The 18,340-nt window shown below is 42.3% G+C and overlaps 1 protein-coding gene across 8 annotated transcripts in view; it reads left to right on the forward strand.

Moving 5' to 3' along the window:
- The window catches only part of RAI14 (retinoic acid induced 14), a 130,163-nt gene that overhangs the window by 67,134 nt on the left and 44,689 nt on the right, over positions 1–18,340 (forward strand). For 5 of the 8 annotated variants that reach the window (XM_069491924.1, XM_069491926.1, XM_069491928.1 and 2 more), the window contains exons 1-2: positions 12,359–12,433; positions 12,575–12,705. In XM_069491924.1, coding sequence (XP_069348025.1) covers positions 12,380–12,433; positions 12,575–12,705 — 185 coding nt within the window. In that variant the 5' untranslated portion in view covers positions 12,359–12,379. Of the gene's footprint in view, positions 1–12,358; positions 12,434–12,574; positions 12,706–18,340 lie in introns of those variants that run through there. The other 3 variants (XM_069491927.1, XM_069491930.1, XM_069491925.1) reach the window with 1 other exon arrangement.

Consider the following 18,340-nt stretch of genomic DNA (forward strand, 5'->3'; position numbering starts at 1 on the left):
AATCAGTGTGGTGGGTGGTCCCTGCAGAAGGTTGCCGTCCAACTGCAGTCAGGAGGGATTAGTCCTCTGGGGACCATTCTGTGCTGGTTGAGCAACCCCTACCCAGGTGGCCCTATATGAGTGTCCTAGGGCTGCCATAACAGTTTGCCACAAACTGCATGGCTTACACAGCAGAAACTCATTCTTTCACAGTTCAGAAGGCTGGAAGTCCAAAATCAAGGTATCAGCGGGGTTGGTTCCTTCTGGAGGTTCTGAAGGAAAAACTGTCTCATGCCTCTCTCCTAGCTTCCAGTGGTTGCCAGCAATCCTTGGTGTTCCTCCGCTCCTGGGCACATCACTCCAGTCTCTGCTCCCTCTTTACATCACCTTCATCCTTATATCTCTGTGTCCTCTCCTCCTCTTAGAAGGACACCGGACACCAGTTGTTGGATTAGGGCCTATTCTAAATCTAGAATAATTTACTCTCTAGATCCTTAACTAGTTACATCTATAAAGACCATCTTTCCAATCAAAGTTGCATTCTGAGGTTCCAAGTGGACAGGACTGTTTGGGGGACAGTGTTAAACCCCATAGTCACTTATGTACTTGTGACTTGCACATGCATAGGGGTCAGGGGACACCAAGTATGGAAGCTGCCTTGGCCTCCTACCTTAACCTTGAGGTCCCCAATCTTTTTCTTAGTCCCCAAACAAGAAAATAAAGTCATAGGCAATTGAGATACCCTGGGCCTGGGGTGGACCCCAACTCCATTAAAGATTCCTTCTTTACTTGTTGAGATAATTAGTTCCAGAAGGTAGTGTGTGTGTGTGTGTGTGTGTGTGTGTTTGGCTGTGGGGGGAGGGGTGGAACAGCAGAAAATACAGAGCAATTAGATTTCATGTAGAATTTGTAACTTCACGGACTGTTTCTGTAGCTTGTGACTTTTTTCAGCTACCATTTTGCCCTTTGTTAATCTTTTAACATCTGTAAAGGGCATGATGCCTGGGCAAGTCAGGACAGGAGACCATTTTAGTCTTCTGCTCTGACCATTTAGGTGCTTAAAATGCACTTCAGCAGACTTTGCGGATGAAATCATTTTGTCTGGATACTTGTTGTGAAATCTATATTGTGCCACTTGGGTGAAGAGCAAAGCTCCAGAATTACAGCTGCTTATTATACTCAAATACATGCCAAGAATACTTTTCGTGTAAGCTTAGATGGTAGCCAGATGTGTCTCCAAGTGTCCTCTCTGTGTGCAAGGAAGCCTTACTCAGACCTTAAGATAGTCATTGTTACACGTGTATTTCCCTTTAAGCAATGAATGTTTGAGTAAATCAAATCCTACATATATATATTTTTTACAAGAGTTTGCTATTCCCAGAAGCCTTATTATGAACATGTTTGTAAAGCAAATAATCATGCTGTAATTGCTTTTGTATAACCACAAATTTCATATATAATCCTGAGTTTGCTTTAGGCATGATTCCTCTATTTAAAAGAGACCCAGCCTGTAAAGTTTCCGAACTTGATACCACCACACTGAGGTCTCTCCCTCAGCCCCAGCAGGCCAGCAGGCTATGACCTGTATTCTCTTCTGGTTGGCTTGGTGTTTTGGAAGGCTTCCTCAGTGTGATGGGCATCTGTGGGAGGCAGTAAGAGCATCAGGGGTCTGGGGTTTGAATTCCAAGTTTTCCATTCTCTGATTTTGTAACTTTTGGCAAGACACTTATGTTTTTTGTGCCTCAGTTTCCTCATCAGTAGAGTAAGGATAACAATACCTGCTTCATAGGGTGGTGTATCAGTTTCCTAGGGCTACTGTAACAGATGACCACAGACTGAGTGGCTGAAGACAACAGAAATGTATTCTCTCACAGATCTGGAGGCTAGAAGTTCAAAATTACGTCATTGGCAAGGCCACGCTCCCTTCGAACGCTCTAGGGAAGAATATTTCCTTGGCTCTTCTAGCTTCTGTTGTTTCCCAGCTATCCTTGGTGTTTCTTGGCTAATGGCAGCATGACTCCAATCTCTGCCTCCGTTGTCAATCACACGGCCTTCTTCCTATGCCTTCTCTGTGTCTTCAAATCGCTCTCTCCTTATACGGATAACAGTCATCGGACTTAGGACCTAACCTGAACCAATATGACCTCATTGTAACATGATGAGATCTGCAAAGACCCTATTTCCCAGTTTGGTCACAGGTGGTTATGGTGCTATAAGGGAAATAAATTATTGATAGCACTTGGAAGGGACTAGCACATGATAGAAACTTAGCAGATAATAAGAAGCCTCTTCTGCATAAGACTTGACTCATGTGCTCTACAATCTCATCACTCCTTCTCAGTGAATGTCTACTGCTCTTTGGTTATGCTGGGGCACCCTCATCTCATGTTGTTCACCATCTTTTGGGGGCCTCTAGGTTGCTCCCTGATATTTCTCCAGGATTCTTCCTTTCTGCCATCATCCTGGGAACCCTAACGTTCATATAAATGCTCCATCTAACACTCGCCTCTGAGCTGCAGGACCAGGCTGTGGACCTTGTCCTTACCTGTTCCTGATTCCACAGTCATTTTAGGTGCCCTCTCACTGGCACTTCCGTCCTTTTCACCCTGGAGTCTTTACCACATTGACTGCCACACTAGAAAAAAATTTTTTTTCCTTGGAGCCACAGTGTTTTATTATAAAGTAGAATAAAAACTTTGAAAACAAAACGATCCTTTCTAATTTAATGAAAAATTTGTTATTTTTTATTGTTTTGTATGTTTTCTTCAATAAAAAATAATATAAAAACTTGAAAATTAGTAATGTACAAAGTAGTGTGAAAACTTGAAAAATAGTTCGTAAGAGTAAAGTGTTTTTCTTGTCTGGCTTAAGTGTAATTTAAAGGTAAACATAAATAGAAAAATGAAATTTATTGACTTCATTTAATCCATGTTTTTAGAATTAAATTGTCAATATTAATTGTAACAATAAGAACATCAACAAGTAAGATTTTTCACGAACCACTGCAGGGGTTTGCCCGGGTTTTGCTTTCTGAGGTCCTGGGCTCAAAACTAGCGTGAGTTAAATACAACTCAGATGGCAGTTAACGTGGTAATCCCTGTCTCTCCAGTCTCTGCTTAGGAACCAAGCCAACCACCCCTTATTCCCTTCCTATCCGGTGCTTTCAGTGAAAAATCACACGGCAGGCACTACCAAATGGTTTCTTTATGGAGTTATAATTCCTACTCTGAGCTGGACCGTCAGGGCTGCTTGAAATCTGCCTTTGTCATTTCCCGTGGGTTCCTTCCTCCTCTCCCCCAGAAGTCACCATTGACCCTGCTGACTCTGCCTCCTACTTCCCTAAGAAAACGGTGACTCTTTCTCTACTGCTGCATCTCTGCTCATCCCTTTCCTACCTCAGAGGCAGAACGTGACCCTGACTGACAAAGATCAGCCTCCGCCTGGGTTGCATCCTCAGTTCTGCCACCTCCCAGCCCTTTGTCAGTTGTCCACACACCCCTCCCCTTAGGCTTTTCATTCTCCTCTCTCCACTGACTCCCTTGCTTGCCCCCACCTATAAACACATTTAAATCTTCCTCATCTTAAAAGGCTCATTTCCTTCTTTTTCCTTCCCATTCAGCTGCTTTAGCTTTGTCCTCTGGAGAGAACCAACTCTACTGTAAATGGAGTGACTCTGTATGAATTTCTTAACCTCTCTATGCCTCAGTTTCCTCATCTGTAAAATGGGCTAATTATAGTACCTACCTTGAAAGGTTATTCTTAAGATTAAATTATAATGTAGAATAGTTTCTAGCACTATACATTTTTAGTTATTTTTAGTAGTTATAGTATCCTCTTTGGGCTTTCCCAGGATTTAGTTCATAGCACGGCCTAGACCTGATAAACAATTATATCGGTGTAAGTGGTTGTTGGGCATGTTTTTGTCCTCAGATGTCTGTGGGCTCCTTGAGGAGCAAGATTGTTTCCTACCAATCTTTTTTATCCCTAGCACTTCACATAGTACCTAAGATACACTCTCTTTTTCTCTTTCTCTCTCTCTCTAAATAATGAATGTAAATAGAAGAGTGATTGAAACCAATTGAATTGGATAGAATAATTTTTCTCCCTGAAGGATAAAATTGGCTTGACCTATTCCAGGCTTATCTGCCCCTCATGTGATATAGTTTCTAAACATAATGTTTAAACATTGGGCAACATAGAGGAAGGAATTTGGTGGGATTATAGTGAATGTAAGTATGTTTGTAGACGGAGACAAAGGAATCAGTGGGGAAGGGGTTAAGTAATAGTGGCTCCCAAGGTAGGAGGAAGAAAAAACAAAGCTGTTCAATGAACAGCTCTGAACTGAGCCCCTACCATCTGGTGGACGGTGGGAGAGGATCCTGGGGTTTAAGCAAGACAGATGCTGGCATTGACCAGGCCCTGGAACTCTAGTCCAGTGGGAGGTGGACAGACCATTACAGACACTTTAAAAATACTATTAATATTTAATTACAACTATTCCAAGTGCTGTGGAAGAGAAGCATACGAGAGCCCAACATGGAGAACTAATTGGTCCTGGCTGCCAGGAAGGGCCGGGGATGGGGGAGCAATGAGTAGGAATAGCTTGCTCATGTGGGTAGGGCAGAGACCAGCTTGTTTCTGGAAGGAGGTGTTTATAATTATGTATTATGTCTATGACACAGCATTCAGCGTTTGTGTGGAAAAGACCTCAGGAACCACTGACACAGTTCATTAAAGGGCGGGTGATGGATTTCAGAGTGAATAGCCGAGGCAGTATAACTTGCAGATGTGAATACTCTGAAATAAAAACATAGGGAGAGGGAAAAGCATTTTAGATGAACTTATCAGGTATTGGTCTGAAGTAACTAACATTATAATGGAAAGCTCTTTATGAAAGTGCTAGGCTTGTTAAAACTAGGAGAATGGTCAAATGTTTGTGTCATGATGTATTGGTAATTTTCTGGGGTTCCCTGAACACTAAAGAGAATGGTATTGTAGGGCTTCACCTGAATCAACTTGCTATTTACACTCTACTAGGTACATCTTATATGATTCAATCATCGTGTCTTCTCTTTGCTCCATTACTCTAAATGTTACTCATTGCAAGGTCTAGTTCATGTTACAGTCAAGAAACTCCCCGTTTGCCAAGCTGAAGGTTGTCACTTCCTTCCACTGTGTCAATTCTCCACGTTGCCTACTTTACCACCTCTAATATCCCATTTTGTATTGTTGGCATATTTCTGGAATTGCTGTATTTTATCTCTGCAATTATATAGAAATTTTGGTAAAGGCTAAGCTGCTCATGTATAAGCACTAAGTAAATATTTGTTGGCTGAATGAATGAATGGTAGAGATGAGGCCTCTCTTACCTGTGTAACATCTATGGAATCTTCTCTTACTTTGCATCTAATGGATAGATATCTATGTCTAATAATTCCTGGCTGGTATAGTCAATGGGAAAACATCATGTGGGGCTGAAGGTTGCCTATTTTTTGTCCTCTGTCTTAAAATGATGTGGTGTGTGTTATTTTTTTCCAGCCACTATGAATCTGAAACCTTCCCAGTGAAAACAGTTTACTTTGTCTTTCATCTTAGCCTTGCTGATTATATTGGCAAAACAGTCTGCTCTCCGTAAACTGGAGCGAGAAATGCAGCTTTTCCAAAGATAATCTCTCAAATACGCTCCTCCAGATGGCTGCTGAGGCGCATTCTAATTTGTGATGGCTGGGCTTTTAGCGTCTCTCCTCAAGAAAGTCAAAGAAACTCTTTCTCTTCCCCGCTTGTTCTGTGTTACTGGATTATTTTGATTGGGTTGATATATTCGAAAACCCAAACCTCCCTACTAGCCAGATGTCTGTGGCCACTGGGTTCCGCTGTTTTTTCAGGTCCCAGTGATTAAACCAAAATAAAAGAAGGTGATGCCATGTCTGGCCAAGGGCAGACACTGCCGGTTGCCAAAGCCCCAGCGTTCATCACCCAGTTGACAGGGTGTTTGCTACTCTGGATGGAGCCAGGCAAGGCTTTGAAAAGGCCAGCTTCAAGAGAAAACTCTTAAGCAAGTCAGTGTCATTTGGAAGTGATTTGATGAATAGCAAACCTACTGGCCAGCCATTGAAAATTTCATTTCTGATATATTAGCAGGAATGTTTGGAGCCCACATTGAGGGTAAGGGCTGCCTTTCCCACATGCTGCCCTTCATAGCTGACACATTACACATGTCTCCGGAGCATAACATATGGCTTCCTGAACTTGCAAATGTGGCCTAATGTGCTCTGTTGAAATAGCATCTGTTTAAACAGTCTCCTGGAAAAGTAAGCCATATTCAATAAAATAGTTAATTTCATGTCTGTGAATGTTTCTCTGGAGCCCTTTAAAATATGATTTTTAAGGAGGTTATAGAAAATTTGCATTAAGGCATTATCTGCCTCTAAGAGGGTAATAGGCTATCGGTCCTAAGTTGTAAATATTATAATGAAAGATTCCTAGAGCATTAGGAAGGAACAGTGCAGATCATCTAAATTCAAAAAGAAGAATCACCAATTTTGGGGTGCCTAATATGTGTAAGGCAGTTTATGTCCACTGCATCTAATTCCCGGGATAATTTACAAGTAGGTAGGATTTCATCCATTTTATAGATAAGGACTTGGAGACTCGGGAATACCAATGACCTGCTTGAGACCACGTAGATGGGAGGTGGTGGAGCTGGAATTTCAACTCAGAAGCACTCTGAAGCCTGTCTCTTTTTATTTTCTACCCCAGGAATTCCCCCCCCCCCTTTTTTTTTTTTTTTGAGACAGGGTCTCACTCTGTTACCCGGGCTAGAGTGCAGTGGTGTCATCATAGCTTACCGCAACATCCAACTCCTGACCTTAGCCTCCCAAAATGCTAGGATTACAGGTGTGAGCCACCATGCCCAGCCACGCCAGGAATTCTTCATTTGGGTTTATGGATGGGCTGGAGGTAGATGTTTCAGCTGGAAAGCCCTCTGAATTTGTATGCAAGTTTTTGTGTGTATGTGCATTATTCTGAGGAAAATTTGTAACTTTATCACATTCTCAAGGGGATTATGAAGGCTCCAAAAGATTAAGAACCAGATTTTGGTATATTCTGTCTTCATTTTAGAGATGAGGAAACAGCAAGTGAGACTGCAGGTCATCACAGGCATTTGACCTGATGTTGACTTGACCGGAAACTGAACAACAAGATGTCATTGTAAACTCTGTGTTGGGGCACGAGGGGAGAGAAATAAAGGGAAATAAATCACATATAGAGAAAACTATGCAAAACAAAAATGTACAGTCTAACAAGTAGTTATTATAAAGTCATTAAACAGAGCAGGCCCCAGAAGGCTCCCAGGTATACCTTCCTGATCAAATGCCACACCTTCACCCCCAGCCATAGCCCTGACTTTTATGCTTTTATGGTGACCTTGTCCTTGCTTTTCTTTATAATTTTACCATCTACGTATGTATCCCTAAACAATATGGTTCCATTTTTCCTGTTTCCATCTTTACGGGCATGCTGAAATACTAGTGTGTGTGTGTGTGTGTGTGTGTGTGTTTTGCTTCTTTCACCAATGTTATTTTCAATATCCATTCATGTTGCATGTAGTTGTAGTTTGTTCATTTTCATTGTTGTGTGATATTCCATTGCTTGACTATATCATATTTATCCATCTTCTGTTATTGGAAATGTGGGTTATTTGTAATTATTGCCTATTATGAGCATTGCTTTTGTTAACATTCTTATACATGTCTTATATACAGGCTGCATATGCAACTCCTAGGGAAAGCCTAATGGTTACTAAGCTTTTGTGGGAGACAAAATACCTCATCTGAAAAGGAAAAAGTGAAGAATTCTTCTCTTCCTCCCAACCCCTTCCTTAATGCCTTAATGCCTTGTGGAGGAAGAAAATCCTTTCATATAAATTCTCTGCTTAGCCTTAGCATAGCTCCAGTTGTCCCCAAACTGGCAATAAGATTCAAGAGAGCACTTGTTGAACCTAAGTGATTCCAGGGCCCCACCCTAGATCACTGGGGTCAGAATCTGCAGGATGGGGCCTGGGAATCTGCAGAGTTAACAAGCACCAGGTGATTCTTGTGACTGGGAGACACTGGCTTCACCGTGAGTGAGTTTATAAAGCTTGGCTCCTTAGTTATGAAGAGATTTGAAGAACGTGTTCACATGATTGAAGTCTTGGAATATTGGCTTTTAGGAGAAAAGGGAGTTGATTTATTTAGCCTATAAATTAAAAAAATCTGATTTAATAATTGCTTGCAAAAGAATGAAAGTTTTATAAGTGAAAAAAACAAATATTTGCTAAGTCAAGAGACATTTAGATTAATCAAGAGGAAGGATCTTCTGCTAAAATCAGCAGCAAATACTGGGCATTTACTAGGCATCATGGGAGTAAGAAATGAAGGCTGATGTCAGTGCCTTCAGGGAGATGAAGACAGAAAACAAAATGTGATCTTTTGCCCAAAAACCAGGATGCGATATTTCAAGTCTAGACTGTGGGCTTCAGTGGCAATGAGTGGGCAGGCTCTCCAGGGTGCTCGGGAGAAGAGAAACAGAGAGGTCACCAGGATAGGCTTGAGAGAGCCTGCGAGGCTCAAGGCTTTGGAAGGTAGCTTTTGCGTAGGTGGATGGGATGACAGAGCATTTCAAAGTAGTGGTTCCAATTTTTTTTTAGAGTGATTCTCCAATAAGAAATATATTTTATATCACCACCTGGTATACACATACATACAATAAATAAAAGCTTCGTAAAACATTTAACCTTATTAAATGTGATACATTTGATGTTTTCTCTCTCCCCCATTTCATTTTTTAGTATGTTAGAATAACCCATTAATAGGTTGAAAACTGCAAGGGAACCAGGAGCCCAGTGCGGAAGCGTAGCTAAGCCTGCCCCAGGAAGGGCATGCTAATGGGAGGGGAAGATTTTCATGGAAAGGGGTGAGAAATGATATTGTTAACATGGTGGTGGTCTCCGGAAGTCTTCCTCGATTCTGGAGTATGAAGGGATTACTTTGGGATGTTATGACAAAATTTTAGACTTCACCTATTTATCTGACCAACCCTACCTTTGGACAGTAAATCGAGCAAGATGACTTTGAGATTTCTTTCGATGCTTGATTTCAATTTAGTACCTATCAGCAGGAGGATGCGGGTGGGACCGAGGAATTTGCTTCTGGATTTCCAAGAACAGTGACATTGAAAGTGTTTATTAAATATTTGTTTTGTCTCATGTTGTGATTGGCCATGCGATTTTTATTATAGAATATAGCATTGGATAGAATATTTATGTAGGAGAGGATGTAGGAAATATCTCCATGGGCAAGTTTAGGAGAAGAGAGTGATGGCATTTAGAATGCTGTGCTTCTGAAAGGAGCATGATATGACCAGTTGTGCATATCAGAGCTAATTGCAAGAATAACTAGGACTAGAGAACTCTGCCACTGATCAGAATCCAGATTCCTGGGTCAGAGGTCTAATTGGGATCCTTCGTGGCCTCCGCTTTTAGCATACTTGTGGGTATTTTAGGAGTAAAACTCTTGCCTTCTGTCTTGTTTTCCTAACCTATAGTCCGCTACACATACCTCTCCCGTGCATTTCCTCTTCAGGTTGGCCTCTGCCTTCCGAATTTGTCCTGAACTGTTCTTCTCTCAGCTCAAACTATAATGCCTCATATATATATATATATATATATATATATATATATATATATGTATGTATATAAGTACCCATCCCTTTTCCTCTTGCTGCTTACCATGAACCCCATCTGAGGCTCTTACACATTGAATGATGAATCTTACCGATCATTTATTAAAAATTTGCTCATCAGTAGCCATGCTCTTTTTGCTTCATCTGCTCCAAGAGAAAAGTAAATTCTGGCCTGCACTGAGGAGAGACTCTAGACAAAGGAGAAGCATTTCAGACCTCAAGGAATGTGCCACTGACCTTGTCCTCCAAAGAGTGGGTAGGAGGGGTCTTTCCAATTGAACTCCCTGAAGATTCACGTGGAACTGATTTTAGGGAACCCATGCAATCAGATTTTTCTCTACTGAAGAGTGGAGAGCCTTAGCAACGCTGGAAAGGAAAATCCTTTCATGTGGGCTTTCCTTTGCGTAAGTACTTTCAGTCCTGTCCTCTGACATTTAGTGTCCTTTTGATCTCAGTCCGGTTTTAATTTGGTCAGTTCAGGTTAGGGAAGGATTTTGAAAGACAATACTTTTCTCTTTTAGGATAATATAGGTAAGGATCATTGGTCCTAGATGATCTTCAGTAATATCTTTTTTTTGCTTATAAAATGCACTCTGGGAGAAATAAGTTGCAATCTGTTTCTTGGTGTTTACTGCAGTTTGTACAGTTGTTGTTACGGTTTCCTATTCCATTAAATGCTTGTGCCAGGGGCAATATATTTTTGTGTTGCCCTTCAGTAGGAAGCCTGATTTGTAATTAAAGATAATACCTAATGTCATCTTTGTGAGCAGATGGACGCTTGTAGTAGGTGTGTGGATGATGTTGGCCCAGACACATTCTTACTTTATTAAAAACATGAGGAGAGTCGTCATGTAGAGCTGTACTGTTCTGTATGGCCACTGCCTACCGGCACCTAAAGTCTCAAAGTTAAAACTTCACTTCTTCAGTTGCGCTAGCCACATTGCCAGTGCTCAGTAGACACAGGAGGCTAAAAGCAGTATTGACATTTGGGGTCCAGTTCTTTGGGGGAAGGGGCTGTCTTGTGCACTGTAGGATGCACCTACTAGATGCCAGTAGCACTCTATAGACCTGACAATCAAAAATGTCTCCAGAGATTTCCAAATGTCCCCTCAGATTCAAAATCACCTCTGGTTGAGAACCACTGGCCTTGTGGCTATTGTATTGGACAGCATGGATATAGAATATTTCCATTATCTCAGACAGTACTGTTCTAGTATAATATCTAGCAAAGTTTGGTTTGGGGAATTTTATAGAGTAAGGATTTTGGGCTTTAGAGGAATCACAGTGGATATCCTAAAGCCTTGGGAAACTGAGGCACAGAGGAGTTATAGATGACTTAAAGCCACATCACGTATAAGTGTCAGTCTAGAGTTCTGGACTTCAGGTTCATGCAGACAAACTGCTGGTTCTCAGTCTTACTGTGGTCACACACTGTGGATGGCCACAGGGGAGGAGGAGTCCTGACAACTAGAGTGGCCTAGACCTGAGACACTCAGAGATACAAATTCTGGGCTAGAATTCTGGGCTCAATTGGGAGGGAGACTGGGTATTTGGTGGACCCATCCGTGCTCTATGAGAGGGTAGAATCCTGTTGGGTTTCTCATTACATCAGTACAGAGATTGGGAACACACTCCTGGGGCCTGGAAGGCTGTAATCATGTAAAATTCTCCCTTTTTAGCTTGTAAATCTTTACTATCTCCTTTTTCAGCTTCCTTTTAAAGCCTTCTATATGAAATACCTCCTGGGGGTTCTTATCTTCAGAGGTCTCAAGCAAGCAGAGAGTCTGTAGAAAGCTTTGGGAAGGGAAGAGGAGTCTCTCCGCAGTGGCAGTGTCCACCGCTGGAGGGCTGGGGAAGCAGGCCGAGCTCAGGGCCCGCCGCAGGGGTGGACTGGAAGCAGCCTGGGCCCGAACAGTGCCGCGAACAGTGCCGCGGGGGCTTTGGGACGCCCAGCATCTTTTCTCTCTCCCTTCTCCCCCATTAATCCCATGTGTATCATGTACCTCCAAGTGACTTCCTCAACCACTGATTCTATTATTCTCATTCCTCTGCTCCAAAACCTTCAGTGGGTCACTGCTGCCTTTTCACACCTGAAACTTCTTAGTCTAGTACTCAAGTCCCATTTGCTCTTATAGAGAGATCATCTCTTTCCCTCCAATAGTAGAAATGAGTTTTATACACATGAAAGCTTTACTGTTACAGTGGTTTGCAGAATTATTCAGTTGGGGTTTGGGGTTGACAGTGGTTGAAGCTTTGCTCAAAGCTGTTGGATGTTTAATAGCTTGCTCAGGAAGAAGTTTTGTTTCTGGTGATACATTGTTGAGTCGGTAGCCTGGACAACTACTTAAAATCAGAATCCAGCTCAAAAATAGGCCCAGTGAAAAGGCCAGAAAGAATGGCAATAAAAGCCGATGAAGAATTGTGTGTATATAAACCCTCGGGTAACCTTGAGCTGTTGGCCAATTTGGTTCTGTAACACAGTGGACTGAGTGAGCTGTGGCCTAGGTCAAAGGCCAACGTTCCAACAAACCAGCTGTTCAGTTAGCTAGAAATTAGCTAATGTGTAAACTGGCCTTGAGGTCTTTTTAAGTTAGTTCACCTTCCAAACATTAGTTAAAAGAAGTAACTTTATCTCAGAGTTTGGTGACTGGCTGTGATTTTCACTGAACTGTGGATGTTTTCTTTGGGGAAAGCAGCCTTCTTGGGTGTCTCTACGGTGAAGGGGAAGGTATTTTTAGAGCTGCCATTTGGGGGCAGGTTTCGATCGGGGCCACAGGAGGGCAGGGAGTTGGGAGGACGAGGGTCCTGCCTGTCTCGTGGCCGTGTCCAGTGTCATTCACCGCCTCTGTTTCTTGCCTTTGCTCTGCAGACCAATGAGTGGAACAAGAACGATGACCGGCTGCTGCAGGCCGTGGAGAATGGAGATGCAGAGAAAGTGGCATCGCTGCTGGGCAAGAAGGGGGCCAGCGCCACCAAGCATGACAGCGAGGGCAAAACTGCGTAAGCTGAAACACTGTTTTCTGGCATGCTGGTTCTGGGTTTTCAGAGTGTTCTTTGGAATCCTTAGTATCGCAGGGGAATTTCACAAGTGCCTTTATGGGGACTTTGTGAAATTACTGCTGCTCCTCCCTCACTCCCGTGTTAAAATATGTAAGAGGATATTTTAATCTAGTTCCTTTCTCTTCAAATTCCAAATTACACATGGAGCTTTACCTTGAATGGCTATATGTGTTCCTAGATATAACCAAAGATTTCACCTACCAAGATTATAACCAAGTGGCAGATGGGAAATGAATTCTACCCTAGACAAGAAGTAGCAAAAAAGAGAAAAAATATTTTTTTCATAACCCTCAAACCTATTTATATTATTATTTATTTTAAATCCCCCTTCCTTAACATAGATCAGTATGTACATGAGTAGTATGATTTGCCATATGTGGTACTCTTGCTTGCCGTAATTAAAACTATATATTTGATTAAGTATTTGTGTGTGTGTGTGCTCATGCATATATTTGTTTATAGCCATCCTAATGTTATTAGTTAACAGCATAACTGTAGTTATGAGGATGACATGAGATACCGATATAGGTTGGGTGCCCTCAGAAGCAGTCTCCGAGACAGGATTTGAGTGCAAGCGGTTTCTCTCGCCAGTGGTCCCAGGAAGCATGGGGAAGGAATAAGCCTATATAGGGTATGTTATTTACAGGGTCCTACTATAGGCAACTGGGACTCTTTCTTGATGAGGATCCTGGGAATCTGTTTAGACCTAAAGCAGGGGTTGAAAAAGTATGGCCTGCTGTCTGCTTTTTTTTTTTTTTTTTTAAGAGATGAGATCTTGCTGGACTTGAACTCCTCCTAGGCTTAAGCGATCCTCCTGCCTCAGCCTCCTGAGTGACTGGGACCATAGGGGAATAGTGTTTGTAAGCAAAGTTTTATTGGAACACAGCCACTCCCACTCCCGTTTAGGCGTTGTCCATAGCTGCTCCTGCACTGCAGGGGTACAGTAGTCACAGCAGAGGCTATATGGCTCAAAAAGCCCAAAATATTTATTATCTGTCCATTCACAGAAAAAGTTTGCTTACCCCAGGTTTACATTAGGCCTCAGAGTTATCTCACCCAAGGGGTAAGGAAATGGGGTATTCATCCCTGATCTCCTCTCCCTCAAAGGTTGAGTGCTGCTTCTAAGGGCCACAATGCTCAGGGACACAAGTCCCAGAGGATATGGGAGGGGCACCCTCGGCTACAGGTCTTGTATGTGAAGAGCTAGCGCAGCCCCCGGCCCACAGTGGGCACTGGAGAAAGCAGTTCCCTTCCCTTCTCATCCAAGAACAGTGGTTCTCGATCCTGGCTTCTGTGTTAGAATCACCTGGGGTGCTCTTAAAAAATACTGATGCTATGACGTTCTGATTCACCCCAGATATTCTGGATCACTTGATCTGGGGAGAGGAATCAGGTTTTTTTGTCCTTAGATTTTTGGTGCTAGACACTGGTGCTTTTGGACTGCTTCTTATACTACCCTTCCGCATTCTTTGTACCTACTCCTCCAATCCAGGTTTGCAGGTGTCTGTACAGACAATCTTTTATAGTCATCCCAGAGAAAGGGGAAAGAAATGTTTATGATAGTTTTGTCCAAGAGAGTACTCACTAAAGACAAGATAGAAAATCTAGAGTAGCAGCTGAGCCACAATGGTGATCACCTTGACAAATTTGTATCTTTTGCTCATAAGATATTTATTATGTGTCGAATAAATGGTCAGCCTCTTATTTCCTACTCTCTTTTTATTGTGGTATAATACACATAACATAAAATTTACGATTCTCAACCACTTGAAAGCATACAATTCAGTGGCATTAAGTACATTCACAATGTTGTGCAGCCGTCATCACTATCTAGTTCCAGAACATTTTCATCACCCCAGAAGGAAACCTTGTACCCACTAAGGAGTCACTCACGAACCTCTCCTCCCTGGCCCCCTTGCAACCATCTGCCTTCTGTCTCTACGGATTTGCCTGTTCTGGATATTTCATATAAATGGAATCATATACTATGTGGCCTTTTGTCTCTGGATTCTTTTATTTAGCACAATGTTTTCAAGGCTCATCCATGTTGTAGCCTGTATCAGTACTTCATTCTGTTCTCTTTTAATGGTAGAAATGTACATAGCAGTTATATAAAAATCACCACCTCCATTTTACAAGTGATAAAACTAAGGCCGACATAACACAGCTCTTCCTGAATTTAACTTTAGAACCAATTCTAACAACTCTACCTTTGTGCTTATTATTTAAGTACAATTATTTTTTCTCTCGCTGGCACATATGTAGAAAGTTAAAAGAGCTAATGAAAAAGAAGAGAGGAAGTTATTTTTCCAGTGTAGGATTTTTCCATAAGTAATCATCTGTCAACACTTAATTTTTTTGCTTGGAATATTCTTTTTGATGATTAAAGTTATTAACTGATAACTATAAGAATTTAATTTTTAAAGGCATTTTGGAATTAAATATTATTTGGCTTCATATTTTCATTGAAATTTAATGGTTTGAATATTCGGAATGAGATGGGGTTGTGGGGTTGGAAACAGTCTTATCTCTTCAGTATCAAGGTCAAGAATTCTGTTGTAAAGTGAGCCCCAAGCAGTGTTGCTCCCATGGCTTCAGCCTCCTCAGCTTTGGCAGTCTGCCCTTCTGTGCTTGGATTTAGTCTGATCTGCGCATTCCTGCCTGTGTGTATGTATGTCTTCCTCAGGAGAAACTTAGAAGTTTTCCTAAGCTGTGGAGACTTTTGTGTTGTTCCTATTCTTTCCAGGTACATTTGGTTTGGTAGCACATGCACTGGCCCCTTCCCGGGAGTAGCTCTGAATCTGTGACAGGCCAGTGCTGGACTTGAGTTCCCTCTGCCGGAGCTCTTGGCCGGGCCAACCCTGTGAGCTTGCAGGAGTGGCATTTTTCTGTGGACCTTGGAGAGATGGTTCAAGTTGCTCTCTAAGGGGTAAGGCCAGGTCAGATTCTTGTAAAGTAGGTCTTTGACAGCATGTGGCCTCGTTTTCTGCCTGCTTGTTAGGATTTACCCTTCAGTTGATATAGTTTCATATCAAAATTAGGCTAGAGGCCTATTTTCCAGAGAGCTTTGGTGATAACTCACTTTGTACTTTTGCTCAGGAATCTACAATTGCCTTCAGTCCTGATTTGGGGCTTTCAGGGTCTCAAAGACCCTTCTCTTAACTTATCTAAATGTTCTGTCCCCTCTGGCTTCTTCTGGAGGTAGGGCTGTCTGCTTCTGCCCGCTCAGGTAAGTGTGTTTTTTGCCCAGGTTCTATGTCCAGTCAGGAATGCCTCCTGCCTGGTTCTCTCAGTCCTTTTTTTTTTTAAACTTTTCTTCTTTTTTAAATACTAGAATCTCGTTTTAGAACTTATTGTATTCTATCAAAAGAATAGGAACAATAGAAATGTCTGCAGAAGAAAAACTTCTGTTTTTCTGAAAGGCTTGAATCCCATATAACACAGTAAGCTCTCTGAGGACAAGGATCCTGTAATTCTTGTTATTATGTTGTTCTTTCCCATTGTTCCAGGCACAAAGGAGGCTTTCGATCGGTATTTGTGGAAGTGACTTTTCAGTATGGCTCTTAGGGAGAAAACACTCTTTTTGCTGATATATCTCATGGGTAAATTACTTAGGGGTGAATTAACTTGGGGTTCAGGTGGGAAAGAACTATTCTGGAGAATGTGACAACCCGAGACAGTTCTCCAGCTTCCAGGGCAATTTAAATGGAGAAATACTCAGCCTTTCCTACCTAGAGAACCAGACGGTCCAGAAAGTCCCGAGAATGTGGCGGCAAAGGCAGCCATCTCCGCAGACATTCTCCAGAAGCCACGTAACCCAAGGTCAATAACCAGATGTGTGGTTTGGTAATGCCGTAGACTTTTCAGTTTCTTCCTGGAATATTTCCTTTCAGGGAAAGATAGGAAACCATGCCAGGAAATTTTTTGCCTCCAAGACTGACCAAAAAGGGGTTAAAAAATAGTAAACGCAATTGAATGACTGGAATTCATTTAGGAAAGAATAAAGGACGGGTGGTGTCATGGGTCCGAAGAGAACAAACTAGAGCAGGGCAGAGAGCTCCAGCTGCAGGCGGTGTTTGCGGAGTCAGGCTTGGCGTGCCTCTGCCCCTGCCCCTCTGTTCTCTTTCACGGTGGATGTGAGGAAGTGGGAGGAAGCCGATGCCCTGAAACCTGTTACCGGAGAAGCCTAATTGTTTCCAGATGGGTTCCCCTACATGTGGATGTGCATTTAATTAAAGTTGTGTGTGTTTGTCTTAGGAACAACCAGACTAAATAAAATCACTGCTGTGACTATAGTATTTGAACAAATACCACCCAGGCATGTATGTACATATAGACCTACATATATATATATATATGGCATTTCATGTAGCCCGCATTTCAGAAACCTGATCTTTTTGGCTTTCTGTGGAAGTATTTTTAGACTCTGAGAAGCTTGAATACAAAGTGGGGAAGGTAGTCCTTGAACTTTGCAAATCACTACCATCAGGGGCTTCTCTGGCTGGTGGCTTGTTGCACTTTCCCTTTTCCTGTATTCTCAGAATAAGGATGTGTAAGATATTTTATACAAGCGGTTCAGTCTTGGAAATCAACTCATACTACCTGCTCAGCTTTTCCAAGTTCTTCTCTTATACAGCTGCCAAATTAATTTACCTACAGCCACTACTGCTAAGTGTGGAACTGCTGTCTCCTTCCTTCCCTGTAAAATCACCCTACGTCTTTCCTAAGACCTGTTGATATTTGTCAGAGTGATAAACTGAAGAATATAATTGCTGTCTCCACTCTGCTTTGGGTCATACAGATATTTGCAGATGGTATAACCTATATTCCTATCTTACAAATATGCCCAAATGCTTGTGTTTCATTAATCTACTAGTCGGGAGGTACTCCATGAGTCCAAAATGTTCCAAACTCTATTGAAGAAGATACAAAAGAAGGAGAACAAATGGTCCTGGCCTGCAAGATGCATCAGCCGGGAAGACAAGACTGATGAAGATATTGGAGAATAATTAAGCGCTAACCTGTAAAACACTGACTGTGAGGGTTCAGGATGGGAGAGGTGGTGGAGCAGCTAAGAATCACTTCCTGCCTGAGGTTGAAATGTGAGGTGGACCTTGAAGAGTGGATCCAGTAGGATTTGGGTGGGTACAGGGAAGGAGACAGGGTAGATGCAGGTAACTGCATGAACAGAGGCCACCCTAAATTGAAAAGAAAAACAATGACACCATGGCCATTGTTTCAATTTTTAAGAGCTTATCCTAGCAGCTCAAGTTCAGGGCGCCACTCACTAGATCATTGGTTCTCGTTTGGCGAGGTCATGTCTTCCTGGATATTCTTGACGCTTGTAGATGTTTGTCCATGTCTGGGCATTGCCGAGTTAGGTATTTAATCTTGACAGTCTGGGCTTGTTTGAACCCGTCCTTCTTGAGAAGGCTTTTGAGATATTCAAAGGGAATTGAGTGTTGTGGTCTAAGTCCTTGATCAGTGCAGTTATATCAGCACGGGGGGTGCCCCAAGCCCAGTAATGCCGTGACTCCTGCAGACTCCTGGTGGTACTGCTTTGGTGAGCTTGGGT

This window comes from Eulemur rufifrons, chromosome 17 (genome assembly GCF_041146395.1).
Source record: "Eulemur rufifrons isolate Redbay chromosome 17, OSU_ERuf_1, whole genome shotgun sequence".
NCBI classification, from domain to species: Eukaryota; Metazoa; Chordata; class Mammalia; order Primates; family Lemuridae; genus Eulemur; species Eulemur rufifrons.